Source organism: Salvelinus fontinalis, chromosome 15 (assembly GCF_029448725.1).
Source record: "Salvelinus fontinalis isolate EN_2023a chromosome 15, ASM2944872v1, whole genome shotgun sequence".
Classification (NCBI taxonomy): domain Eukaryota; kingdom Metazoa; phylum Chordata; class Actinopteri; order Salmoniformes; family Salmonidae; genus Salvelinus; species Salvelinus fontinalis.
This window is the reverse complement of record NC_074679.1, coordinates 7,683,285-7,711,012: the sequence shown is the minus strand read 5'-3', so window position 1 is coordinate 7,711,012 and position 27,728 is coordinate 7,683,285. Positions and strand designations below refer to the sequence as shown.

The 27,728-nt window shown below is 43.9% G+C and overlaps 1 protein-coding gene and 1 non-coding gene across 3 annotated transcripts in view; both read left to right on the top strand.

Moving 5' to 3' along the window:
- Positions 1-27,728, top strand: part of LOC129811360 (arf-GAP with SH3 domain, ANK repeat and PH domain-containing protein 3-like) — a 63,133-nt gene that overhangs the window by 10,375 nt on the left and 25,030 nt on the right. For both annotated transcript variants that reach the window (XM_055862600.1, XM_055862599.1), the window contains exons 3-13: positions 675-820; positions 11,912-11,986; positions 12,828-12,877; positions 13,571-13,694; positions 15,524-15,609; positions 16,124-16,199; positions 18,294-18,380; positions 18,607-18,716; positions 21,188-21,257; positions 24,885-24,972; positions 25,267-25,315. In XM_055862600.1, the coding sequence (XP_055718575.1) occupies positions 675-820; positions 11,912-11,986; positions 12,828-12,877; positions 13,571-13,694; positions 15,524-15,609; positions 16,124-16,199; positions 18,294-18,380; positions 18,607-18,716; positions 21,188-21,257; positions 24,885-24,972; positions 25,267-25,315 (961 nt within the window). The remainder of the gene's footprint in view (positions 1-674; positions 821-11,911; positions 11,987-12,827; positions 12,878-13,570; positions 13,695-15,523; positions 15,610-16,123; positions 16,200-18,293; positions 18,381-18,606; positions 18,717-21,187; positions 21,258-24,884; positions 24,973-25,266; positions 25,316-27,728) is intronic.
- trnat-ugu (transfer RNA threonine (anticodon UGU)) lies at positions 1,077-1,153 on the top strand. The gene has a single exon. It is a non-coding gene; the product is annotated as a tRNA-Thr (tRNA).

Genomic DNA, 27,728 nt, shown 5'->3' with positions numbered 1-27,728 from the left:
TTAGTTAATGTTGTGCTGCTCGTCAGATTTATGTTGTCAACAAACCCGCAGTTAGGATGCAGCCGCAGACCTTGGCTCTGACACACAAACAAGCATACACACAACATTAAAGACTGAAAGAGACCATTTTAAACAAAAGCAGACTATTATCTGGGGTAAGCCATCAGGATGGCATAGATGTACATTTTGTAATAGTTACTGGAAAAACTGTAGCCTCGGTGCCAGGCTGTTACTGCTCCCACTGTCGTTGCCATGCCAGACCTTTGACAAAGGACCTGGCTAAAGCACAAACAGATTGGGATCCACATACTGGCACCCATGCTAGAAAACTGGAGATAGGTACTCAAAAAGACTTGTTTACATTACCCATTTCACACTATTGTGCAAACGACAGTATGCTGGATCTGATCCAGCTGGGTTCCAGCAACTATTACATCTAGTACAGATCTGCTCAGTAGTGAGAAAAGAGTATATGAAAGGGTACATGTGGTCACTTTCTCTCTTGTTATGTTTATGTTGACAGGCTGTTGTCAGAGAGCAGTGGCACCGCTGGGTTAGACACTACACTGGGAGGGAGCGAGGGAGATAGGGGGAGAAAGAGGGGAGATAGAGTGTGGGGGGAGGGGGAGAGAGAGAGAGGGAGAAACAACAATGAAGTGTGTTTGTGGTTCTAGGTCATGCGGAGAACAAGGAGCAGTACATCGAGGTGCTGGAGAACCTGGGGAACAGTCACCTGACCCAGGACAACAACGAGGTGTCCACAGGATTCCTCAACATGGCCGTCTTCACCAGGGAGGTCACCTCTCTCTTCAAGAACCTGGTGAGAGTAGGGGTAGGAGTTTTGGAGTCGGGAAGTGGGGGAGAGGACAAGAGGCAATGGGTGCAAGACTTGGGGGAAGATTTGTGAGTGAGAGGTGTTGAGATGGTGTTGATGTACTGTAGTGACGGTGTTGAGATGGTGTTGATGTACTGTAGTGATGGTGTTGATGTACTGGAGTGACGGTGATGATGGTGCTGAGAGGTGTTGATGTACTGTAGTGACGGTGATGATGGTGTTGATGTACTGTAGTGATGGTGGTCCCGTGTGGCTCAGTTGGTAGAGCATGGCGCTTGTAACGCCAGGGATGTGGGTTCATTCCCCACGGGGGGACCAGGATGAATATGTATGAACTTTCCAATTTGTAAGTCGCTCTGGATAAGAGCGTCTGCTAAATGACTTAAATGTAAAATGTAATGGTGTTGAGATGTGTTAATGTACTGTAGTGACGGTGTTGAGAGGTGTTGATGTACTGTAGTGACGGTGATGATGGTGTTGATGTACTGTAGTGACGGTGATGATGGTGTTGATGTACTGTAGTGACGGTGTTGAGATGGTGTTGAGAGGTGTTGATGTACTGTAGTGACGGTGTTGAGAGGTGTTGATGTACTGTAGTGACGGTGTTGAGAGGTGTTGATGTACTGTAGTGATGGTGTTGAGAGGTGTTGATGTACTGTAGTGACGGTGATGATGGTGTTAATGTACTGTAGTGACGGTGTTGAGATGGTGTTGATGTACTGTAGTGACGGTGTTGAGATGGTGTTGAGAGGTGTTGATGTACTGTAGTGACGGTGTTGAGATGGTGTTGATGTACTGTAGTGACGGTGTTGAGAGGTGTTGATGTACTGTAGTGACGGTGATGATGGTGTTGATGTACTGTAGTGATGGTGTTGATGTACTGTAGTGACGGTGTTGAGATGGTGTTGATGTACTGTAGTGACGGTGTTGAGATGGTGTTGATGTACTGTAGTGACGGTGATGATGGTGTTGATGTACTGTAGTGATGGTGTTGAGATGGTGTTGATGTACTGTAGTGACGGTGATGATGGTGTTGATGTACTGTAGTGACGGTGTTGAGAGGTGTTGATGTACTGCAGTGACGGTGTTGAGATGGTGTTGATGTACTGTAGTGACGGTGTTGAGATGGTGTTGATGTACTGTAGTGACGGTGATGATGGTGTTGATGTACTGTAGTGACGGTGTTGAGATGGTGTTGAGAGGTGTTGATGTACTGTAGTGACGGTGATGATGGTGATGGTGTACTGTAGTGACGGTGTTGAGATGGTGTTGAGAGGTGTTGATGTACTGTAGTGACGGTGTTGAGAGGTGTTGATGTACTGTAGTGACGGTGTTGAGAGGTGTTGATGTACTGTAGTGATGGTGTTGAGATGGTGTTGATGTACTGTAGTGATGGTGTTGAGATGGTGTTGATGTACTGTAGTGACGGTGTTGAGATGGTGTTGATGTACTGTAGTGATGGTGTTGATGTACTGTAGTGACGGTGTTGAGAGGTGTTGATGTACTGTAGTGATGGTGATGATGGTGTTGATGTACTGTAGTGACGGTGTTGAGAGGTGTTGATGTACTGTAGTGATGGTGATGATGGTGTTGATGTACTGTAGTGATGGTGTTGATGTACTGTAGTGACGGTGTTGAGATGGTGTTGATGTACTGTAGTGACGGTGTTGAGATGGTGTTGAGAGGTGTTGATGTACTGTAGTGACGGTGTTGAGAGGTGTTGATGTACTGTAGTGACGGTGTTGAGAGGTGTTGATGTACTGTAGTGACGGTGTTGAGATGGTGTTGAGAGGTGTTGATGTACTGTAGTGACGGTGATGATGGTGTTGATGTACTGTAGTGACGGTGTTGAGATGGTGTTGATGTACTTTAGTGATGGTGTTGATGTACTTTAGTGATGGTGTTGATGTACTGTAGTGATGGTGTTGAGATGGTGTTGATGTACTGTAGTGACGGTGATGAGAGGTGTTGATGTACTGTAGTGATGGTGATGATGGTGTTGATGTACTGTAGTGATGGTGTTGATGTACTGTAGTGACGGTGTTGAGATGGTGTTGATATACTGTAGTGACGGTAATGAGAGGTGTTGATGTACTGTAGTGATGGTGATGATGGTGTTGATATACTGTAGTGACGGTGTTGAGATGGTGTTGATGTACTGTAGTGACGTGATGATGGTGTTGATGTACTGTAGTGACGGTGTTGCGATGGTGTTGATGTACTGTAGTGACGGTGTTGAGATGGTGTGTGTTATTGACTGTACGTTTATTTATCCCATGTGTAACTCTGTGTTGTTGTTTGTGTCGCACTGCTATGCTTTATCTTGGCCAGGCCGCAGTTGTAAATGAGAACTTGTTCTCAACTAGTCTACCTGGTGAATAAAGGTGAAATAAAAATAAAAACATTTGTGGGTTCGATTACAGGCCCAAATTGGCCAGAAACAAAGAACTTTCTTCTGAAACTCGTCAGTCTATTCTTGTTCTGAGAAATTAAGGCTATTCCATGTAAGAAATTGACAAAAACTGAAGATCTCGTACAATGCTGTGTATTACTCCCTTCACAGAACAGAGCAAACTGACTCTAACCAGAATAGAAAGAGGAGTGGGAGGCCCGGTGCACAACTGAGCAAGAGGACAAGCACATTAGTGTCTAGTTTGAGAAACAGATGCCTCACAAGTCCTCAACTGGCAGCTTCATTAAATAGTACCCACAAAACACCAGTCTCAACGTCAACAGTGAAGAGGCGACTCCGGGATGCTGGCCTTCTAGGCAAAGTTGCAAAGAAAAAGCCATATCTCAGACTGGCCAATAAAAATAAAATATTAAGATGGGTAAAAGTACACAGACACTGGAAAGAGGAAGATTGGATAAAAGTGTTATGGACGGGCCTCCCGGGTGGCGCAGTGGTCTAGGGCACTGCATCGCAGTGCTAACTGCGCCACCAGAGTCTCTGGGTTCGCGCCCAGGCTCTGTCGCAGCCGGCCGCGACCGGGAGGTCCGTGGGGCGACGCACAATTGGCATAGCGTCGTCCGGGGTAGGGAGGGTTTGGCCGGTAGGGATATCCTTGTCTCATCGCGCTCCAGCGACTCCTGTGGCGGGCCGGGCGCAGTGCGCGCCAACCAAGGGGGCCAGGTACACGGTGTTTCCTCCGACACATTGGTGCGGCTGGCTTCCGGGTTGGAGGCGCGCTGTGTTAAAGAAGCAGTACGGCTGGTTGGGTTGTGCTTCGGAGGACGCATGGCTTTCGACCTTCGTCTCTCCCGAGCCCGTACGGGAGTTGTAGCGATGAGACAAGGTAGTAATTACTAGCGATTGGATACCACGAAAAATTGGGGAGAAAATGGGATAAAAATTAAAAAATTAAAAAAATAAATAAATAAATAAAAAGTGTTATGGACCTACAAATCTAGGTTTGAGGTGTTCGGATCACAAAGAAGAATATTTGTGAGACGCAGAAAAAATGAAGAGGAGTGCTTGACGCCATCTGTCAAGCATGGTGGAGGCAATGTGATTGTCTGGGGGGTGCTTTGGTGGTGGTAAAGTGGGAGATTTGTACAGGATAAAAGGGTTCTTGAAGAAGGAAGGCTATCACTCCATTTTGCAACGCCATGCCATACCCTGTGGACATCGCTTAATTGGAGGCAATTTCCTCCTACAACAGGACAATAACCCAAAGCACAGCTCCAAACTATGCAAGAACTATTTAGGGAAGAAGCAGTCAGCTGGTATTCTGTCTATAATGGAGTGGCCAGCACAGTCACTGGATCTCAACCTTATTGAGTTGTTGTGGGAGCAGCTTGACCGTATGGTATGTAAGAGGTGCCCATCATGCCAATCCAACTTGTGGGAGGTGCTTCAGGAAGCATGGGGTGAAATCTCTTCAAATTCCCTCAACAAATTGACAATTAGAATGCCAAAGGTCTGCAGGGCTGTAATTGCTGCAAATGGAGGATTCTTTGACGAAAGCAAAGTTTGAAGGACACAATTATTATTTCAATTAAAAATAATGATTTATAACCTTGTCAACATCTTGACTATATTTTCTATTACGGTAGTGTGTAGTATATACACTACCGGTCAAAAGTTTTAGAACACCTACACATTCAAGGGTTTTTCTTTAAAATATATTTTATATTTGAGATTCTTCAAATAGCCACCCTTTGCCTTGATGACAGCTTTGCACACTCTTGGCATTCTCTCAACCAGCTTCATGAGGTAGTCTGGAATGCATTTCAATTAACAGGTGTGCCTTCTTAAAAGTTAATTTGTGGAATTTATTTCCTTTGAGCCAATCAGTTGTGTTGTGACAGGGTAGGGGGGTTGCTATACAGAAGATAGCCCTATTTGGTAAAATACCAAGTCCATATTATGGAAAGAAACTCAATTAAGCAAAGAGAAATGACAGTCCATCATTACTTTAAGACATGAAGGTCAGTCAATACGGAACATTTCTAAAAGTTTCTTCAAGTGCAGTTGCAAAACCCATCAGGCGTTATGATGAAACTGGCTCTCATGAAGACCCAGAGTTACCTCTGCTGCAGAGGATAAGTTCATTAAAGTTACCAGTCTCAGAAATTGCAGCCCAACTAAATGCTTCACAGAGTTCAAGTAACAGACACATCTCAACAGCAACTGTTCAGAGGAGACTGTGTGAATCAGGCCTTGATGGTCGAATGGTGGTTGGTTTGGGATGAGTCGGACCGCAGAGTGAAGGAAAAGCAGCCAGCAAGTGCTCAGCATATGTGGGACATCCTTCAATACTGTTGGAAAAGCATTCCAGGTGAAGTTGGTTGAGAGAATACTAAGAGTGTGCAAAGCTGTCATCAAGGCAAAGGGTGGCTATTTGAAGAATCTCAAATATAAAATATATTTTGATTTAAAAAAAAAAATTGGTTACTACGTGATTCCATATGTGTTATTTCATAGTTTTGATGTCTTCACTATTATTCTACAATGTAGAAAATAGTAAAAATAAAGAAAAACCCTTGATTGAGTAGGTGTGTCCAAACTTTTGACCGGAAGTGTATATACAGTACCTGTCAAAAGTTTGGACACACCTACTCATTCAAGGGTTTTTTATTTGTACTATTGTCTACATTTTGTCCTGTAGTCACTGTTTCAGTCAATTTCTTCTATTTGTAGCATAATGAAAACACCCCGGGGCAATATTATAATCCATAAACCTGTGTAGTTGAGCTCCATCCATGAAATTATTATCTGGTTATGTTACATGATTAAAGTATGGTCCTAGAAGCATTACTCAACTCTCTCCACAATGTCAACGTTAAGATGCAAGATGCAAGCCAAGATCTCAATAACCCCCCGTGTGTGTGTGTGTGTGTGTGTGTGTGTGTGTGTGTGTGTGTGTGTGTGTGTGTGTGTGTGTGTGTGTGTGTGTGTGTGTGTGTGTGTGTGTGTGTGTGTGGGTGGGTGTGTGCTGTCAGAGGAGTTATTTATGAATGAGTTGCAGTTTGGTCACAACTCGAGGGTCAAAGCGCCTCAGTTTTTAGGGAGAGGAAGGGTGAGGGGAGACCACAAACTTGTCTCAGGTATGTGTGTGTGCATAAATGCGTGTAGGTGTGTGTGTGTGTGTGTGTGTGTGTGTGTGTGTGTGTGTGTGTGTGTGTGTGTGTGTGTGTGTGTGTGTGTTTGTGTTGGAGGGATACAACAGCTGCATGAGATCAATTAGAGCCATTCAGAAAACTGGAGCAAGCAGAAACCCTCCCACTGATAGTCTCCATGGCAATGATAATTTCTCCCAGACCTCTGTGTGTTGTGAGTGGACAAGGTCCCTCCCCCCTTCTCCCCCCATCTGTCAATCAAAGTTTCCCAAGCAGGCTCTAGAGGAAGTGTTTGAGGGAACTGGGGAAACCAATCCAACTCACTACCGCTGTTTGATTTAGGGGCTTTCAAAGTAAACTGTGTGTGTGGTTTCACTGTTTGGCCTACACAAGGCCTTTTTCCATTGGCTAAGTTATTGGAAGCCAATCAAAACAAACAAAGCTTTGGATCAATTTCTCAAGGTTAACTTGTGTATGAACTCAGAAGAGGGAAGTGGTTGACTTGTATTTACCTACAAAGCTGCTTCAGTACTGGACATGTTTTTGAACAGTCAGTCAGTGTATTGTTAATCAATTGGATTTACATAAGACCTTCAGATGTTTTCCCAGTAAGCACAATTTTCTGGATGCTTTTCTGGAATGTTGTTTGCTCATAGGTTTGATTATCTAAGAATTATATTTGAGAATGGTTGTTTCCATTGAGTGATATCACTTCATCCATCATATGAAGTAAATAGAAACTGTGGGCAGAACAAGATTTGTATTTGTTTCACATCCAACATATATTTTATTGATGTACGTACAGTTGAAGTTGGAAGTTTACATACACTTAGGTTGGAGTCATTAAAACTCGTTTTTCAACCACTCCACAAATTTCAAACTATAGTTTTGGCAAGTCGGTTAGGGCATCTACTTTGTGCATGACACAAGTCATTTTTCCAACAATTGTTTACAGACAGATTATTTCACTTATAATTCACTGTATCACAATTCCAGTGGGTCAGAAGTTTACATACACTAAGTTGACTGAGCCTTTAAACAGCTTGGAAAATTCCATAAAATTATGTTGTGGCTTTAGAAGACTCTGATAGGCTAATTGACATAATTTGAGTCAATTGGAGGTGTACCTGTCGATGTATTTCAAGGCCTACCTTCAAACAGTGCCTCTGCTTGACATCATGGGAAAATCCAAAAGAAATCAGCCAAGACCTCAGAAAAAATTTGTAGATCTCCACAACTCTGGTTCATCCTTGGAAGCAATTTCTAAATGCCTGAAGGTACCAAGTTCATCTGTACAAGCAATAGTACGCAAGTATAAACACCATGGGACCACGCAGCCGTCATACCGCTCAGGAAGGAGACACGTTCTGTCTCCTAGAGATGAACGTACTTTAGTGCGAAAACTGCAAATCAATCCCAGAACAACAGCAAAGGACCTTGTGAAGATGCTGGAGGAAACAGGTACAAAAGTATCTATATCCACAGTAAAACGAGTCCTATATCGACATAACCTGAAAGGCCGCCCAGCAAGGAAGAAGCCACTGCTCCAAAACCGCCATAAAAAAGCCAGGCTACGGTTTGCAACTGCACATGGGGACAGAGATCGTACTTTTTTGAGAAATGTCCTCTGGTCTGATGAAACAAAAATATAACTATTTAGCCACTATGACCATCGTTATGTTTGGAGGCAAAAGGGGGAGCCTTGCAAGCCGAAGAACACCATCCCAACTGTGAAGCACGGGGGTGGCAGCATCATCATCAGCGTACTCTATAAGTCGTTGCTAGGTAAAGCCCCGCCTTATCTCAGCTCACTGGTCACCATTGCATCACCCACCCGCAGCACGCGATCCAGCAGGTATATTTCACTTGTCACCCCCAAAGCCAATTCCACCTTCGGCCGCCTTTCCTTCCAGTTCTCTGCTGCCAATGACTGGAACGAACTGCAAAAATCACTGAAGCTGGAGACTCATATCTCCCTCACTAGCTTTAAGCACCAGCTGTCAGAGCAGCTCACAGATCACTGTACCTGTACATAGCCAATCTGTAAATAGCCCATCCAACTACCTCATCACCATATTGTTATTTATTTTATTTATTTAGCTCTTTTGCACCTCAGTACCGCTACTTGCACACTCATCTTCTGCACATCTATCACCACAGTGTTTAATTTGCCATACTGTAATAATTTTGTCACTATGGCCTATTTTGTCACTATTTGCACACACTGTATATAGACTTTCTCTATTGTATTATTGACTGTATGTTTGTTTATTCCATGTGTAACTCTGTGTTGTTGTATGTCGCACTGCTTTGCTTTATCTTGGCCAGGTCGCAGTTGTAAATGAGAACTTGTTCTCAACTAGCCTACCTGGTTAAATAAAGGTGAAATAAAAATACAATACAAATCATGGTGTGGGGGTGCTTCGCTGCAGGAGGGACTGGTGCACTTCGCAAAATAGATGGCATCATGAGGTAGGAAAATTGTGCAAATATTGAAGCAACATCTCAAGACATCAGTCAGGAAGTTAAAGCTTGGTTGCAAATGGGTCTTCCAAATGGACAATGACCCCAAGCATACTTCCAAAGTTGTGGCAAAATGGCTTAAGGACAACAAAGTCAAGTTATTGGCGTGGCCATCACAAAGCCCTGACCTCAATCCTATAGAAACTTTGTGGGAGAACTGAAAAAGCGTGTGCGAGCAAGGAGGCCTACACACCTGACTCAGTTACACCAGCTCCGTCAGGAGGAATGGGCCAAAATTCACCCAACGTATTGTGGGAAGCTTGTGGAAGGCTACCCAAAACGTTTGACCCAAGTTAAACAATTTAAAGGCAATGCTAACAAATACTAATTGAGTGTATGTGAGCTTCTGATCCACTGGGATTGTGATGAAAGAAATAAAAGCTGAAATAAATCATTCTCTACTTTTATTCTGACATTTCACATTCTTAAAATAAAGTAGTGATCCTAACTGACCTAAGACAGGGAATTATTACTAGGATTAAATGTCAGGAATTGTGAAAAACTGAGTTTAAATGTATTTGGCTAACTGTATATGTGTATATGTGAACGACCACCTCGATTCGGTCTCATGCGGCAAAATTTGAAATGGTGTTTTTTACATGTTTTGGTACACCTACTGGAGATCTCTTCTTGTCTACACCCATTCAGTATCATTCACACCCTCTTAAGCCTTAGCCCCACCCATCTCTTTAAGGTTTCACATGTGAGGCCATGTGGTAAACCCACCATTTATCAAACAATATCTAAGTATATTTGTCACATGCATATGATACAGAAGGTGTAAACGGTACAGTGAAGTGGTTACTTGCATAGTAGCAATATCAAAAACAGGAAATGTCCAGATAAATATTTCATAATTATTAGATGACGCTTACTCAAACACACGTGTCTAAATTGATGGGTAATGTGAAAGAAAGGCTGTAACCACCCAGCCACATCTAGCTAAGTGGATGTGTCACTATTGTCTAGACATGTACGCATGTTCATGAAATACAATAGATGGCCATAATCACCCACAGACACACCTGGCTAATTTGATGGGTCATGTAATAATCCGGCCTAAGTATAGTCTTCTGTTTAGACATGTAACAAGCTACCTAAACAATGAACTGGAATAATCTATACTCATACTACTACCAATACAAACATGGTCTTAGCTGTAGTATGAATCTGCATGTAGCTTAAAGCTAACAAACTAGGTTTAATGTTAGCTAGCTAACATTAGGCTATAACTAGCAATGCAAATGGGTTTCTGATTTGAATAATATTACTACACAGATCACACACGTAACGCTACCTAGCGAGCCAGCAAGCTAACGTTTGCTAGCTAAATAACAGTACTCTTTAACTTGCAATAAAAATGACTTTCTGACAAACTTAGAAACTTATTTCTAAAAATGTAGCTAGCCTCTTACCTGTATACATGGATGAATATTACACGGCAGACTGGAACCATTTAACTCTGTTTTGTTTGTAGCTACATCTTGTTTGGCCAGCGTTGTGTCAAGTCACTCCGGTTCACACTGACCGTGGCGTGTGCAGAAAGTAGACCATCACTTTTCCCAACTGATCTGTTGATAGCGCCTGCTAAGTTCAGGGCATCTACGTTGTTGAGAAAAGCAGCAAAACTTTTGTAGTTCTCGATGGCTAACGTTATATCTTTCACAAACGATGCAGTAGAAAGGACCGTCAACACATACTGAACAGCTAACGTTATAGACAGACGCATGCTACATGGCAGACCAATCCAAACTCATCTCCCGGCATGTCCAGCCCATCCATTATCTTAGCCAATCATGGCTAGCGGGAAGGTTCCTGTCTTTTTCCATGGTCAAACCAACTATTCTCATAATTTAATAATTTCATTTGTATTTATGGATGGAATACAAGTTTGTTATTAAGGCACATAAAAGTTCACATGTTCCAGAAGGCATTTCTGCCAAAAAACACATTTTGGTAAATGTTTCAGGTCAAATGGCTCTCCTGTGAGGTAGTGACGTGCGACATTCGCCTAGTTTCCTGAAACGAGTCACATATTCACGCCTGTCTACATCATTTCCCATTGTGGGATAAATGAAGTATATTGATTTGAAAGAACAGGCTTAAACCAATGTAGACTTTCCCCATGTGACATGCTGTTATTCAAAACAGAGGAAAATGGCGGACGTCAATCAGTCATATGTATTTATAAAGCACTTTTTACATCAGCCGATGTTACAAAGTGCTATACAGAAGCCCAGCCTAAAATCCCAACATGTTGACGTACTGTATATGAATGAGAATAAACCTACATGCAACACGTGGAGCTAATAATTCAGTAGTTCCCCTCCCTGCCTTGAGATAAGAGAGAGGGAGGGGATGGCACGGTGCCATGTTCTTGGGTGGTAGGGTTTATATGATCTATTAGCTCTGTAAGATCTGAGGTGGAGGAGGACTTGACTGCACCAAGCGTTCATGTGTATGGTGTATATTTAAGGACATGTCCTTTTTCCCTGGGTGGTAGGGTTTATATGATCTATTAGCCCTGTAAGATCTGAGGTGGAGGAGGACTTGACCGACTTTACTACACCAAGCTTTCATTTTAATGGACATGTCTTGTGGATGTCCTAAAACGGGCACCATACATCTGTAGTCCAACTGACTGCATAACAGGATGTACGTCAGCATGACTAACTAGAATACAGTCATTCCATCTGAATCGCAATTTTGATTTGGTAATGCACACATTCAGAGCCCACAAATAAAATCATACAAATTATGGTGCACTCTGGGAACATATGGATTGAATCACAAGTTGATCATAGCCATCCCATGGAATGTGACTCACTGGGAAACTGGAACAACATTATAGGATCCCTAGGAACCAATACAGGTTTTTGTTGTTTCATCGTTTTAAATCGGAACGTGTGTGTCTGTGTGTAGCTATGTGACTCATTGCCTCCCTCTTCCTCCCTCCCTCTCTCCCTCCCTCGCTCCCTTCCTGTCTTCCAGGTCCAGAATCTGAACAATATAATCTCCTTTCCCTTGGAGAATGTCTTGAAGAGTGAGCTTAGAGACAGCAGACTGGTGAGTAACCCTACTGTAGTGTACACTACATAGTGGAACACTTCTGTCTCCTCTACTGTGTCTGTAAAGTAATCTAGACAATAATAGTTACATCTAGGGCCTCCCGAGGGGCACAGCAGTCTAAGGCACTGCATCGCAGTGTTGCGGCGTCACTACAGCCTGGGGTTTGATCCCAGGCTGTGTCACAACTGGCTGTGACCGGGAGTTCCATAGGGTGGCACACAATTGGCCCAGTGTCGTCCGGGTTAGGGAAGGGTTTGGCCAGGGGAGCTTTACTTGGCTCATCGCGCTCTAGCGACTCCTTGAGGCGGGCCGGGTACCTCCAGGCTGACTTTGGTCGTCAGTTGAACGGTGTTTCCTCCGACACATTGGTGCAGCTGGCTTCCGGGTTAAGCGCGTGAGTGTTAAGAAGCGCGGCTTGGCGGGTCATGTTTCGGAGGACGCATGACTCGACCTTTGCCTCTCCCGAGCCAAAGGCTACAGGTACTAGGCCCTGGAGTTTTGCCAGGCCAGGCTTCCTTGTCCTACTTAATGAGAGGTCATTCACCAGCAATAGGTTTTGTTATTGGTACAGTAAACCCCATTGTTGAAGTGTCATAAGGTGTATGAAGGGGCCATAGCCTACTATTCACAGTCAAATGGAATCTAAGTTTGGGGCCCCTGGGTCCTGTGACTGTACAGTGTTCTGTGACTGTACAGTGTTTTGTGACTGTACAGTGTTCTGTGACTGTCCAGTGTTCTGTGACTGTCCACACTTCAGATAATATAGACGCAGTGTTTATTTGACCTGTTCGGAGCGCAGCCCAACTCAACTATCGGTCTTCCGTCTTCTCTTCTTTAGGAGTTGAAGAAACAGTTGGAGAAGAGCTGGAAGGATTATGACATCAAAGTGTGAGTTGATATCATTCTACCAAAGTGATTATGGGGGAAGTAGTCTTCCATATGGTTTGTGGTGCCTCTCAGAAAGATGAAAAGAGAGTGTTACTGTACACCCATCCAGTCATGTTCTGGTTTTAAGTCAATGTAATATAAGAATGGGGTTTCACCTCCACTCTCCCTTATCCTTTCTCCTGTTTCGTCAGGTGAAATAGTTGGAAGGAGGGAGTGTGTTACAGGAATATGATGTTTAAACTAGCCAAGATTAGGACAGTAAATACCTGTAAATCCACCCATATCTCTTTCTATCATTCACACAGACATGCACACACTCACACCTCATGCCAAGACAATTCTACAGATATCTAATGCACTGTCCTTTCACTCGTCAGCATCTGTGTCCACGAATGTTGACGTTGAGTCCGTCTCCATTTAACAATGCTCTTTTCTTTCATTGAACGGTATCAATAAAGATGCTTTACAGTCTAAAGTCCTCTACCTCGCTCTACCTCTCTGTCTCTGTCTCTGTCTCTGTCTCGGTCTCTGTCTCTGTCTCGGTCTCTCTCTCGGTCACTCTACCTCTCTCTCGGTCACTCTACCTCTCTCTCTGTCTCTCTACCTCTGTCTCTCTACCTCTCTCTCTCTACCTCTCTCTCTCTCTACATCTCTCTCTCTCTACATCTCTCTCTCTACCTCTCTCTATATCAGTGGGAAGCTGGAGAAGGAGAGGAGGGAGAAGAGCCGTCAGCCGGGCCTGATCAGGATGGAGGGATACGACGTGACGGAGGACATGGAGCGAGAGAGGAGGACCTTCCAGCTGCAGATGTGTGAGGTGAGAACACAGAGCTAGGACGGACACACACGTAGTAGGATAAAGTTACCCATAGACACTGATCTAAAGTCTTGGTAATAGTGGTGATAAAACCACTACTACTAACACAGCTAATACCACTACTAACACTGCTAATACCACTACTAACACTACTAACACAACACCACTACTACCACTAACACTGCCAATGCCGATAACGCCGCTAACACCACTGCTACCGCTAACACCAGTACTAACGCTGCTAACACCACTACTACCGCTAACGCCGATAACGCTGCAACTACCGCTAACGCCGCTAACACTGCTAATACCGCTAACGCCACTACTAACACAACTACCAATAACACTGCTACTACCACCACTAACACTGCTAATACCGCTAACACCACTACTACCATTAACACTGCTAATACCGCTAACGCCACTACTAACACAACTACCACTAACACTGCTACTACCACCACTAACACTGCTAATACCGCTAACACCACTACTACCATTGACACTGCTAATACCACTAATGCCGCTAACACCACTACTACTACTACTAACAGCACTACTACGGCAAACGGCGCTAATGCCACTTATTCCACTAATGCCACTAATACTTACGGGTAGGTTTGGGGGATGGGAATCTGATCCTAGGTCTGTGCATATGGACAATTTCTCCCCTGAACGGCACAGATCGTGTCAAGGTGGGGGAGGATGCCAGACCCAGACTAGACTGTGAAATGTAAAAATGTGCAGTACAGATTGGAAATGGCACTGAAGCCAATGCTAAGCTCAGTTAAAGTCCAAAGTTACACTTTACGAGCGTAGGGGAATTTACTCTTTAGTTGGACTCTCTGTGAGGCCAGCTGCTGAGATGGGTGGAGAAGTAGAGGAGGAGAATCCCCCCCCCCCCCCCCCCTTCTCCAAGGCCCTTGTCTGGGTCATGTTCATTATGGCACACAAGAGAAAACATTTGAAAACATGCAACTGAAAACGAAAATAAGTTTTTGGATAAGTCGAGGTTGTACATTCCTTACACTGGGCACAAACGTCAGTTCAACATCAGTTTGGATTTACATTTGGTTGAGTTGTCACCATGTCTATGGATTTAGCTTAAAAGTTGGGTAAAAAAAAAACGTCTTTACGTTGATTACTTTTTGCAAATCCAATCTGTTTTCAACGTTGATTCAACATCATCACACTGATTTTGTTTTGGTTGAAATGATGTGGAAACAACGTTGATTCTACCAGTTTTTGCCCAGTGGGCTGTTTCAGTCCGTTTTGCCCCATTTGGTGCATAATAAACATGACCCAGCACAGCCGCAGACAGACAGCTTTAAACAAGGCTTTATGGAGCAGAGACACAGCAGACTGCAGTCATTCCTTCCAAAAGCAGCAGAGAGCTCCTTCAGCTGGCTCTCACCAAGGCATTTTCCTTTTAAAGCAACATTTAAAACACTTCAAACAGTTCAAAAAAGGGATCAGGTAAAAAAAACACACCCTGAAACTGTTCTATGCCGTGTCATGTTTAGGCTATGTCCTGAGAAGCATATTGTCTATGGCAGAAGAGACTTGTTCATATGAAAGTCTAGCATTTTTCCTGCCCATGTGTCCTGACCAGGAAAAACTCTGGGTCCAAGTTACAGTCTATAACTAAGACCAGGAGTGTTTGCTGAACAGACAGTACATTTCTCCTACCATGATTTAATAATGAGTGACTGGTTAAATCAGTAAAATGATACCCAACGGTTTATAACCAGTGTGACCGTTTCTGAACTTGAAACCAGCTCTGTAACCATGGTTACTAATCCAGTACTTTCGTCCTCTGGTTTGTCCAGTATCTACTGAAGATCCAGGAGCTGAGGGTACGTCAGGGTCCAGACCTGCTCCAGAGTCTCATCAAGTACTTCCAGGCCCAGCTCAAGTAAGTTCTCCTTCTATGCTTTAATGCCCCTTTTTCACGCTACTGAGCCAAGCCGAGCTATACTGCACTATAGTCTAAAATATTTTTTTTTAAGAAAATGTAATATCAAAGACAGTACGGTTCTGGTTGGTCCTATAGTGTGAATCGTAAGAGTACTCGCTGTACTCATTTGGCCTCATGGGAAGCGTATGGCTTTCATATCTCCCTGCTACTACTCATAGTAACAGCACCAAGATCTTACCTCAGGAATGTTACTGTGGTTTCTGGTGTCACATGTTGTGGCTGTTTGGTTGTGGCTCCTTTAACTAGGTATTGCCACGCTACTTAACAATTTTGTTCCATATGTTATATGTGTTCTACGTGTGTGTGTGTGTGTGTGTGTGTGTGTGTGTGTGTGTGTGTGTGTGTGTGTGTGTGTGTGTGTGTGTGTGTGTGTGTGTGTGTGTGTGTGTGTGTGTACCTGAGTGTTATGGTCGACATCCACCAATGACTCAGTATTGTTGTATCATCTCAGTTTTTTCCAGGACGGCTTGAAAGCTGCCGAGAACCTTAGTCCCTTTGTGGAGAAGCTGGCTACATCGGTGCACATGGTAGTAACAACCGATTTGTTTTGTTTTGTCTGTCTACCTACCTGTCTGTCTCACACACACACACACACACACACACACACACACACACACACACACACACACACACACACACACACACACACACACACACACACACACACACACACACACACACACACACACTAACTAACTAACTACCAACTCCAACTGGACCTTAGTGATCAGCTGCTACTGAAGTCCTGTACAGACACTAACAGATTATGCATCGCTGCAGACAAACCTCCTAAACCTCAACCTCGTCTCTCCTCCCAGACTTTCCCAACACACGGTCTGTCCACTATGATGCAATTCCTATAACTGCTCCTTCATTCCTGAAAGGGAAACCAAAATGATTCCCCAATTTCATTGGAGGTACGGGCCCTTATGCTATAATCGCCTAGACAGGCTTTCCAAACCAGACCAGACATTTTCCTGCCCATATCCCCCAACTGCCAAACCAGGAGTCTATCACTCGGTACCGGTTATGGTTGTCAGGGTTACATGGAAGTGGTGTGGAAGTATTTAATGGCATGGTGTGGTGGTTAAACTGAGCCTGGTGGTGTGGTCGTTATGCTGAGCCTGGTCCACCTTAAATGACATGGTGTGGTGGTTATACTGAGCCTGGTCCACCTTAAATGACATGGTGTGGTCGTTTTGCTGAGCCTGGTCCACCTTAAATGACATGGTGTGGTCGTTTTGCTGAGCCTGGTCCACCTTAAATGACATGGTGTGGTGGTTATACTGAGCCTGGTCCACTTTAAATGACATGGTATGGTGGTTATACTGAGTCTGGTGGTGTGGTCGTTATGCTGAGCCTGGTCCACCTTAAATGGCTTGGTGTGGTGGTTATACTGAGCCTGGTCCACCTTAAATGACATGGTGTGGTCGTTTTGCTGAGCCTGGTCCACCTTAAATGACATGGTGTGGTGGTTATACTGAGCCTGGTCCACCTTAAATGACATGGTGTGGTGGTTATACTGAGCCTGGTGGTGTGGTCGTTATACTGAGCCTGGTCCACCTTATATGACATGGTGTGGTGGTTATACTGAGCCTGGTCCACCTTAAATGACATGGTGTGGTGGTTATACTGAGCCTGGTCCACCTTAAATGACATGGTGTGGTGGTTATACTGAGCCTGGTCCACCTTAAATGACATGGTGTGGTCGTTTTGCTGAGCCTGGTCCACCTTAAATGACATGGTGTGGTGGTTATACTGAGCCTGGTGGTGTGGTGGTTATACTGAGCCTGGTCCACCTTAAATGACATGGTGTGGTCGTTATACTGAGCCTGGTCCACCTTAAATGACATGGTGTGGTCGTTTTGCTGAGCCTGGTCCACCTTAAATGACATGGTGTGGTGGTTATACTGAGCCTGGTGGTGTGGTGGTTATACTGAGCCTGGTCCACCTTAAATGACATGGTGTGGTCGTTATACTGAGCCTGGTCCACCTAGTGGTTTACTGACCTAGTGTCGTCTCTCTCTCGTAACGGACACTTGAGTTTAATGAGAGTGTCAGTGGTTCTTCTTGCTCTACATGGTTGGAAAAGGGGCAAGCTCGGGCATGCTGTTTCTCAGGTTCAAGGAAGGATTATGGAAAAGAAACCTGTTGGGACTTTTTCACGGTTCACCTAAACGTTTTTGTGTTGTTATCCTGTTTGATTTGGCAAGACAGCACAAATTGATATGGGACCAGGCTAAGATGGGGACCCAGAAACCAAAGACTGTTCTAGTATGCTCTGTTACACTTTATTTTGCAACATTATGCAAAGCTTGGTTTAATAGCTGTCCACACCCATTGATTGGGAACAGATCAGCAAAGCTACCCATCCCAAATCCATTCTTTTTGAGAGACAGTTGGCGTTGTGAAAAGCTAGTGCACGCCACGTACACCAGCAACTCCCTCCAAATGCTCCCAATATATTAGCCAAATCAGTGTCTGTTTATATAGTAGCTACAGTAGATTGCATTCAGCTGATCTGTCTTGTGTGTGTGTGTGTGTTTGTGTGTGTGTGTGTGTGTGTGTGTGTGTGTGTGTGTGTGTGTGTGTGTGTGTGCGTGTGCGTGTGCGTACGGTAGGTGCGTCAGGACCAGGAAGAAGAGGTGAGACAGCTCTCTCAGCTACGAGACTCCCTAAGACTGCTGCTACAGATGGAGGGGAAAGAGGTACTGTTCATTAGGCACCAAACGGAAGAAAACTGACCGAAACAGAGAGGGGGACTACCTGGGCTTATCCAATAAGAAGTGTTCATTTTCCGTTGGAAAATGCTTTAAACATTTTCCATTGCTTACCCTAATGAACACAACCCTGGTGGGTGGTTAAAAAAAAGAAGAAAACTAATCATAGTCAATCTATATTGTAATAAAGTATTTTTCTCCCGTTTTGTCCCAGGAGTACCAGACCAGAAAGAACTCTGGTAATGGCTACAGCATCCACCAGCCTCAAGGCAACAAGAAGTACGGTACGGAGAAGTCAGGCTTCCTACAGAAGAGGAGTGATGGGTGAGTCTGTCTGGAGATTGTGGAAAATACTGATAAATATACTGACCGTGTACTGAAAACACACAAGGCTCCACTTCCAGCATTAACCCCAATAGAAGGATTCTGTTAGCCTGTGTAACGGAGATTACAACGTGATGTGAGCTCACTTCACAGCCAGCTTGAAATGTTGCCAATGGTGCTATCGAATTGGATCCTTTTCTATAGCTCAACTGGTTTTTATGTTGTCAAGCGGGCAGTCTCATGTGTTGGTGAGGCAGAGGACCGTGGTTCAAGCCCAGTCGGAGGCAAGTTTAAGGGGGGGCGGCGCTATATGATAAGCTAGCACACATTGGATTTGGCAAGACGGCACAAACCGACCCGGAACTAGGCTAGGATTCCACAGACTGTTTTATGGTTGTGACTAGTACAGGTACGGACGAGATTAACCATTGAACTACCACGGAAGTTGGGACTTGATGATGAGTCGGAGTCAGATATCTCTTAGAGTACTCAAGTAAAAATCAATAGCTTCACTGGCGATTTTGTTTATTTCTGATTTAAATATCTGTGTACTGTTGTACTGTATCCATAGACACTTCTTCACAATTCTAGCTAGCTAAATCGATATAAACAAACGGTAGTGCACAATGTATTAATCATATTTATCCTATCATGTATTCGCTTGCGCATGCCAAATTCTGGTGGAGGTGGGAAATAAACATCACATTTTATTGCCAGTGAACAGATACAATAGAACCAAGCCAATTTGTACTGCTAAATGCCAATGCTGCCTAAATATGGTATGTTCAAATCAAAACTCTCCCTCTACTGACAACATGTTGCTGTCCTACCGCTAGAGGCTAGCTAGCTATCGCCTTAGCAACGAAAGTGCCCTCCCCGTCTCATTGTCTGGCTTTAAAACTTCCAAAATCAAGTTCAGTGTTAAGTCTTGTCTGTAGCTGTACTCCATCTAGTCACAACCCTGTTTTATGGCTATCATGTTATCCACTTTATATGGCTCAAGTTCAGGGTTCCTGACCCATAGATTCTTCAGGCAATGATCCAGTGATGTATACATATGGTATATGATATTAGGATATCTATGGGGCTAACATGGGAGCAGGCCTGAGCAGGGTTAAGGTTAGGCTTCAGCAGGGTTAGGGTTAAGGTTAGGCCTGAGCAGTATTAGGGTTAAGGTTAGGCCTCAGCAGGGTTAAGGTTAGGCCTGAGCAGGGTTAAGGTTAGGCCTCAGCAGGGTTAAGGTTAGGCCTGAGCAGGGTTAAGGTTAGGCCTGAGCAGGGTTAAGGTTAGGCCTGAGCAGGGTTAAGGTTAGGCCTCAGCAGGGTTAAGGTTAGGCCTCTGCAGGGTTAAGGTTAGGCCTGAGCAGGGTTAGGGTTAAGGTTAGGCCTCAGCAGGGTTAAGGTTAGGCCTCAGCAGGGTAAAGGTTAGGCCTCAGCAGGGTTAAGGTTAGGCCTCAGCAGGGTTAAGGTTAGGCCTCAGCAGGGTTAAGGTTAGGCCTGAGCAGGGTTAGGGTTAAGGTTAGGCCTCAGCAGGGTTAAGGTTAGGCCTCAGCAGGGTTAAGGTTAGGCCTGAGCAGGGTTAAGGTTAGGCCTCAGCAGGGTTAGGGTCTGTAGCAGGGTGCAGCGTGACATTATGGAGAGGCTGGGTGGGAGGGGTGGGGGAACAGTGCTATGTCAGCCCCAGCTGGTCTTCATTATTCTGGGGTTTGGATCCTGGCGAAGAGGCCTGGCTGGATGAGTGGATTCAGCTACTCCAGCTAACCCATGTCATGCAGGGAGAAAGAGAGGAGAGAGAGAAAGAAAATGGAGAGGGATAGGAGAGAGAGAAAGGGAAAGAGAGTAAAGAGAGAGGAGAAAGAAGAGAGAGAGAGGGGTAGGAGAGAGAGAAAGAAGCGTGAGAGAGAGGGGTAGGAGAGAGAGAAAGGGAAAGAGTAAAGAGAGAGGAGAGAGAGAGAGAGTAAAGTGAGAGGAGAGAGAGAGAGAGAGGAGAAAGAAGAGAGAGAGAAAGAGTAAAGAGAGAGGAGAAAGAAAAGAGAGAGGGGTAGGAGAGTAAAGAGAGAAAGAGAGAGAGAGGGGTAGGAGAGTAAAGAGAGAGAGAGAGGGGGGTAGGAGAGTAAAGAGAGAGAGAGAGAGGGGTAGGAGAGTAAAGAGAGAAAGAGAGAGAGAAACAGGGGTAGGAGAGTAAAGAGAGAGAGAGAAACAGGGGTAGCCTGGAAGTCTAAAACAGTCCTATGTGTCCATTCCAGACCCTTTCTCCCCTGTTCTCTCCTTGTTCTCAGAGCGTTAGATTACAGTGTGATAACATAGGGGGGATGTGAGTCAGTTGGGGAAACAAACTTGTATTCCTAGATAGATATGATGAGTAAGCTTGATGGTACTGTAGATATACAGTAAGTTATGCCTGACTTAGAATGTGGTCTGAGTCTCTTCCTCTCTCTCGTGCGCTCTGTCTCCCTCCCTCCCTCCCTCCAGGATTAGGAAGGTTTGGCAGAAGAGGAAGTGTGGTGTCAAGTACGGCTGTCTGACCATCTCCCACAGCACGGTGAGACTTAACATGTCATGTGGCCTTTTAGTTGACATCTCATTCACCTCTCATATCCTGTACCCAATACAGTATATAAACCATACAGTAAAGCTCAGTGCCAAAAGTAATCCTCAAACTACTGTATACTTGACTACCTGTAACTTTAAATCAGTCGCCAACAGGGCTGACACCCCATTTAGGTTCTTCAAAGTAGCCGCCCTTTGCCTTGATGACAGCTTTGCACACTCTTGGCATTCTCTCAGCCAGCTTCACCTGGAATGCTTTTCCAACAGTCTTGAAGGAGTTCCCACATATGCTGAGCACTTGTTGCCTGCTTTTCCTTCACTCAGTGGTTCAACTCATCCCAAAACATCTCAATTGGTTTGAGGTCGGGTGATTGTGGAGGCCAGGTTATCTGATGCAGACCTCCATCACTCCCTCTTGTCAAATAGCCCTTACATAGCCTGGAGGTGTGTTTGGGGTCATTGTCCTGTTGAAAAACAAATGATAGTCCCACTAAGCGCAAACCAGATGGGATGGCGTATCGCTGCAGAATGCTGTGGTAGCCATGCTGGTTAAATGTGCCTTGAATTCTAAATAAATTAGACAGTGTCACCAGCAAAGCATCCCCACACCATCTCACCTCCTCCTCCATGCTTCACCTACAGTACTCTGCGTCTCACAAAGACATGGCGGTTGGAACCAAAAATCTAAAATTTGGACTCATCAGACCAAAGGACAGATTTCCACCGGTATGATATCCATTGCTAATTTTTCTTGGCCCAAGCAAGTCTCTTCTTCTTATTGGTGTCCTTTAGTAGTGGTTTCTTTGCAGCAATTCGACCATGAAGGCCTGATTTACGCAGTCTCCTCTGAACAGTTGATGTTGAGATGTCTGTTACTTGAACTCTGTGAAGCATTTATTTGGGCTGCAATTTCTGAGGCTGGTAACTCTAATGAACTTATCCTCTGCAGCAGAGGTAACTCTGTGTCTTCCTTTACTGTGACGGTCCTCATGAGAGCCAGTTTCATCATAGCGTTTGATGGTTTTTACGACTGCACTTGAAGAAACTTTTATAGTTCTTGAAATGTTCTGTATTGACTGACCTTCATGTGTTAAAGTAATGATGGACTGTCGTTTCTCTTTGCTTATTTGAGCTGTTCTTGCCATAATATGGACTTGGTCTGTTACCAAATAGGGCTATCTTCTGTATACCCTCTACCTTGTCACAACACAACTGATTGGCTCAAATGCATTAAGAAGGAAAGAAATGTCACTATTTAACTCTTAACAAGGCACACCTGTTAATTAATGAAGCTGGTTGAGAGAATGCCAAGAGTGTGCAAAGCTGTCATCAAGGCAAAGGGTGGCTACTTACAAGAATCTCAAATATAAAATATATTTTGATTTGTTTAACACTTTCTTGGTTACTACATGATTCCATACATGTTATTTCATAGTTTTTGATGTCTTCACTATTTTTCTACAATGTAGAAAATAGTTTAAAAAAATGAAACTTGAATGATTAGGTGTGTCCAAACTTTTGACTGGTACTGTGTATATACAGAAATAAGACAGATCCTGCCTGTTTGACTGTTTGTGTAATAGCCCACTGATTCCATAAGCACCAAGCCTCACGCAACCATTTCACAAACTCGGTTGTTTTTCATCTTTCCTGTAATAAAGGCTTGACACTTATTTCCGTTAGACCAGCCTCTCTGATATTACTTATCATTTATTTAGCGTTGTTTACATCGTTTTAAATTGTCTGTTTTTATTTATTTATAATAATAATAACCCTCCTTTTTCCTTGATCTCCCTATTGCTATTTATTATTATGATCATCATTATAATAATAGGTAATGTCACTGTCATTAGCAGCCTTGTATAACCACCATCGAGCTGTAGGCCTGAGAGCGTTTCCTGTTTAGTCTTAATACCGTCACTTACTTAGGCCTATATTTCAATCAATTGAGTGGTCGAAAGAACAGACGATTCTTGGTCGACGAAGATTTTTGTTGTTGTTGGGGACAGCCCTAGTCGCCAGGTTGCTGATGCTCTTGAAATGTACTATAGTTAAGCCAAGCTGTACGGGGCTGGCCTAGTAATGCATACTCTGAAATTATTCAGACCCCTTCACTAATTCCACATTTTGTTACGTTACAGCCTTGTTCTAAAATGTTTTTTTACATTTTTTATTCTGCATCAATCTACACACTACCCCATAATGACAAAGCAAAAACGGGTTTTAGAAATTGTATCAAATTTTATTTAAAAATACCTTATTTACATAACTATTCAGGCCATTTGCTATGAGACTCGAAATTGAGTTCAGGTGCATCCTGTTTCCATTGATCATCCTTGAGATGTTTCTACAACTTGTTTTGTCTGTAGAGCTCCGAGACAGGATTGTGTCGAGGCACAGATCTGGGGATGGGTACCAAAACATTTCTTCAGCATTGTAGGTCCCCAAGAACACTGTGGCCTCCACAATTCTTCAATAGAAGAAATTTGGAACCACTAAGACTCTTCCCAGAGCTGGTCACCCAGCCAGCAATCGGGGGAGAAGCACGGTGACCAAGAACCCGATGGTCACTCTGACAGAGATCCAGAGTTCCTCTGTGGAAATGGGAGAAACTTCCAGAAGGACAACCATCTCTGCAGCACTCCACCAATCCAGCATTTATGGGAGAGTGGCCAGACGGAAGCCACTCCTCAGTAAAAGGCACATGACAGCCCGCTTGGAGTTTGCCAAAATGCACTGAAATGACTCTCAGACCATGAGAAACAAAATTCTCTGGTCTGATGAAACCAAGATTGAACTCTTTGGCCTGAATTTCTGGAGGAAACCAGGCACCGCTAATCACCTGGCCAATACCATCCCTACGTTGAAGCATGGTAGTGGCAGCATCATGCCGTGGGTATGTTTTTCAGTGGCAGGGACTGGGAGACTAGTCAGGATCGAGGGAAAGATGAATGGAGCAAAGTACAGAGAGATCCTTGATGAAATCCTGCTCCAGGCTCACCTTCCAACAGGACAATGACCCTAAGCACATAGAAGACAAGGCAGGAGTGGCTTTGAGACAAGTCTGTGAATGTCCTTGAGTGGTCCAGCCAGAGCCCGGATTTGAACCTGATCTAACATCTCTGGAGAGACCTGAAAAGAGACCTGAAAATAGTTCCAACCTGACAGAGGTTGAGAGGATCTGCAGAAAAGAATGGGAGAAGCTCCCCAAATACAGGTGTGCCAAGCTTGTTGTGTCATACCCAAGAAGACTTGAGGCTGTGCTTTAACAAAGTAGTGAGGTAAGGGTCTGAATACTTATGCAAATGTGATATTTCAGTTTTTATATTATTTTATACATTTGCAAACATTTCTGAACCTGTTTTTGCTTTGTAATTATGGAATATTGTGTGTAGATTGATGAGGAAAAAATATATTTAATCAATTTTAGAATAAGGCTGTAACGTAACAAAATGTGGAAAAAGTGAAGGGTTCTGAACACTTTCCGAATGCCCTATATACCATAGTTGTTGGGACCATTCTGGAAAAGACGATGTGAAAAGCTAGCATCTGAGCCAGCGTAGTAAAGTGTGTGTCAGCCCTAGGGTGGGAATTGACCCCAGTGTCGTTGGTTCCACAGATCAACCGACCACCTGCGAAGCTCAACCTCCTGACCTGTCAGGTGCGCCCCAACCCTGATGAGAGGAGGACCTTTGACCTGGTCACACGTAGGTTCACCCCTCCTTGACCTCTCACCTCTCTCCACATAACTATGGTCTGAGCTGTGTGCAAGTGCATTTGCCTGTCTATGTGTGTGTGTGTTTGTCTGAGCCTGTGTGTGTAATGGAAAGACGGTGCAGAGAGGCGAGTCTCCCTCAACCGATCCTCTCTCTGTGTCTGTGGATCAGGTTTTCCCCTTGTATGTATCTCCTGGAATGTAGCCTACTGCACTCTCTCTGTCGTCCTCCTTTCTCTCTCCTCTCCTGTCCCTCTAAATTCACACCTATCTTTCCTATCTCCAGATAATCGGACGTACCATTTCCAAGCCGAGGACGAGCAGGAATGCATGATGTAAGCACAGCACTGGAATCCCTCCTTGTTTATATACAAGTATTGTTCTAAATACACTGGAATCGTTCCTTTGTTTCTAAACAAGCATTGTTCTCATATAAATGTAATGAATAGAACGGGCATCCCCATTCAAGTCAGTGGTGGCATAATGGGTGGACTGGTGGCCATTGCGAGTGTACCCATAGGAGCAAAGCAGGAAGTAAAAGCAAGTGTACCCATCAATCTGTATGGTGATTTGTTGAATCACCTCAACTGACTATACGAAAATACTTTCCATTGCATGAGCCACATCAATTAACATAATTTGGATGAACATTCTACATTACCATGAAAATTGTTGCATCACAATACCAGGCAGCTACTAAAAGTGTACCCATGAGTTTACCAGTCAAATTGCCAGGGTTAAAGGTTCCAAACCCGTTCTATTCCTTCAATTTCTATGATTATCCCAAATACACTGACATCCCTCCTAGATTCTATACAAGCATTGTTCCAGATCCACTGAGGTGTAGATAAGGACAGTGACTGTGTCATTCAGAAAGAGAGAAATTCCATAAAAAAATTGTAAAAGATTACAATATAGTATTTATTTCAAAGAGAGGAACAGATGCAAGGTAGATGTTCTGTCAGAAAGAGAAATAGAAAAAGATACCAAGATAGAGATACGTAGAAAGAAAACATACGAACAACACGTGTGCTGGTAAAATTGGCGCCGTGGGGTGAGACAGGGATGCAGTTTGAGCCCCACCCTCTTCAACATTTTTTTTAAATGTATTTATTTTTATTTCACCTTTATTTAACCAGGTAGGCTAGTTGAGAACAAGTTCTCATTTACAACTGCGACCTGGCCAAGATAAAGCACAGCAGTTTGACACATACAACAACACAGAGTTACACATGGAATAAACAAGCATACAGTCAATAATACAGTAGAAAAAAGAAAAGTCTATATACAGTGAATGTGCAAGTAGAGATACTGGGGTGCAAATGAGCAAGATAGATAAATAAATAAATACAGTATGGGGATGAAGTAATTGGATGGGCTGTTTACAGATGGGCTATGTACAGGTGCAGTGATATGTGAGCTGCTCTGACAGCTGGTGCTTAAAGCTAGTCAGGGAGATATGAGTCTCCAGCTTCAGTAATTTTTGCAGTTCGTTCCAGTCATTGGGGGCAGAGAACATACCCTGCCTATAGAAAGTCTACACCCCTGTGAATTTTTTCCTCCTTTTTTTGTCATTGCCTCAGAGTTTCATGCATTTAAATAAAAATGTTTTCCCACTCATTAACAAACCAGACTTTCAAGGTATTTTTTTGGGGGGGGGGTTGAAATGCTGTATTAAAAATACAAAACTGAAACATCACATTGGGATAAGTCTCCACCCACCTGATTTAATACTTGGTGGAAGCACCTTTGGCAGCAATTACAGCTGTGATTGTTGTTTGGATAGCTCTCTACCAACTTTGCTCACCTAGATTAGGAAATATTGGACCATTCTTCTTTACAAAACTGTACTTTCGAGTTCCTTGTACAGCAATCTTCAAGTCGTGCCACACATTTTCGATTGGATTTAGGTCGGAGCTCTGACTGGGTCACTCAAGGACATTTACCTTTTTATTCCTTAGCCACTCCACTGTAGCTTTGGCTGTGTGCTTCAGGACGTTGTCATGTTGAAAGGTGAACTTCTTTCCCAGTTTCAGCTTTCTTGCAGAGGGCAGTAGGTTTGCTTCAAGGACATTTATATACATTTCTCCATTGATCTTCTCTTCTATCCTGATAAGTGTCCCAGTCCCTGACGATGAGAAACATCCCCATAACATGTGGCTGCCACCACTATGCTTCACAGTCGGGATGTGTTCTTTGGGTGATGAGCCGTGTTGGGTTTGCACCAAACGTAATGCTTTGCACTTAGGCCAAAAAGTTCTATTTTAGTTTAGTCAGACCATGAAACGTTTTGCCACATGGCTACAGAATCTCCAGAGCGTTTTTTTGCATACTTCGAACAGGATTCATGGTGGGCTTTGTTGAGTAATGGCTTGCTTCTGGCCACTCTACAATACATGGCAGATTTGTGGAGTGTTTGGAATATTGTTGTCTCATGCAGACTTTGACCAGTCTTGTCCATAAAAGCCTGTATATTTTTTTTCACTTCGAAGGTGTGGGGTAGGAAGTTTAGATCATTAAAATGCATTTTAATTCCAGGCTATTTGAACATTTTGAACGGGGAGTAAGACTTTTCTGTAGGCACGGTATATATCAAGGAATTGGTGAGGGCATTAGAACAGTCTGTAGCACCGGGCCTCACCCTACTGTACTCTGAAGTCACATGTTTACAGATGATCTGGTGCTTCTGTCCCCACAAGGAGGGCCTACAGCAGCACCTATATCTTCTGAACAGATTATGTCAGACTT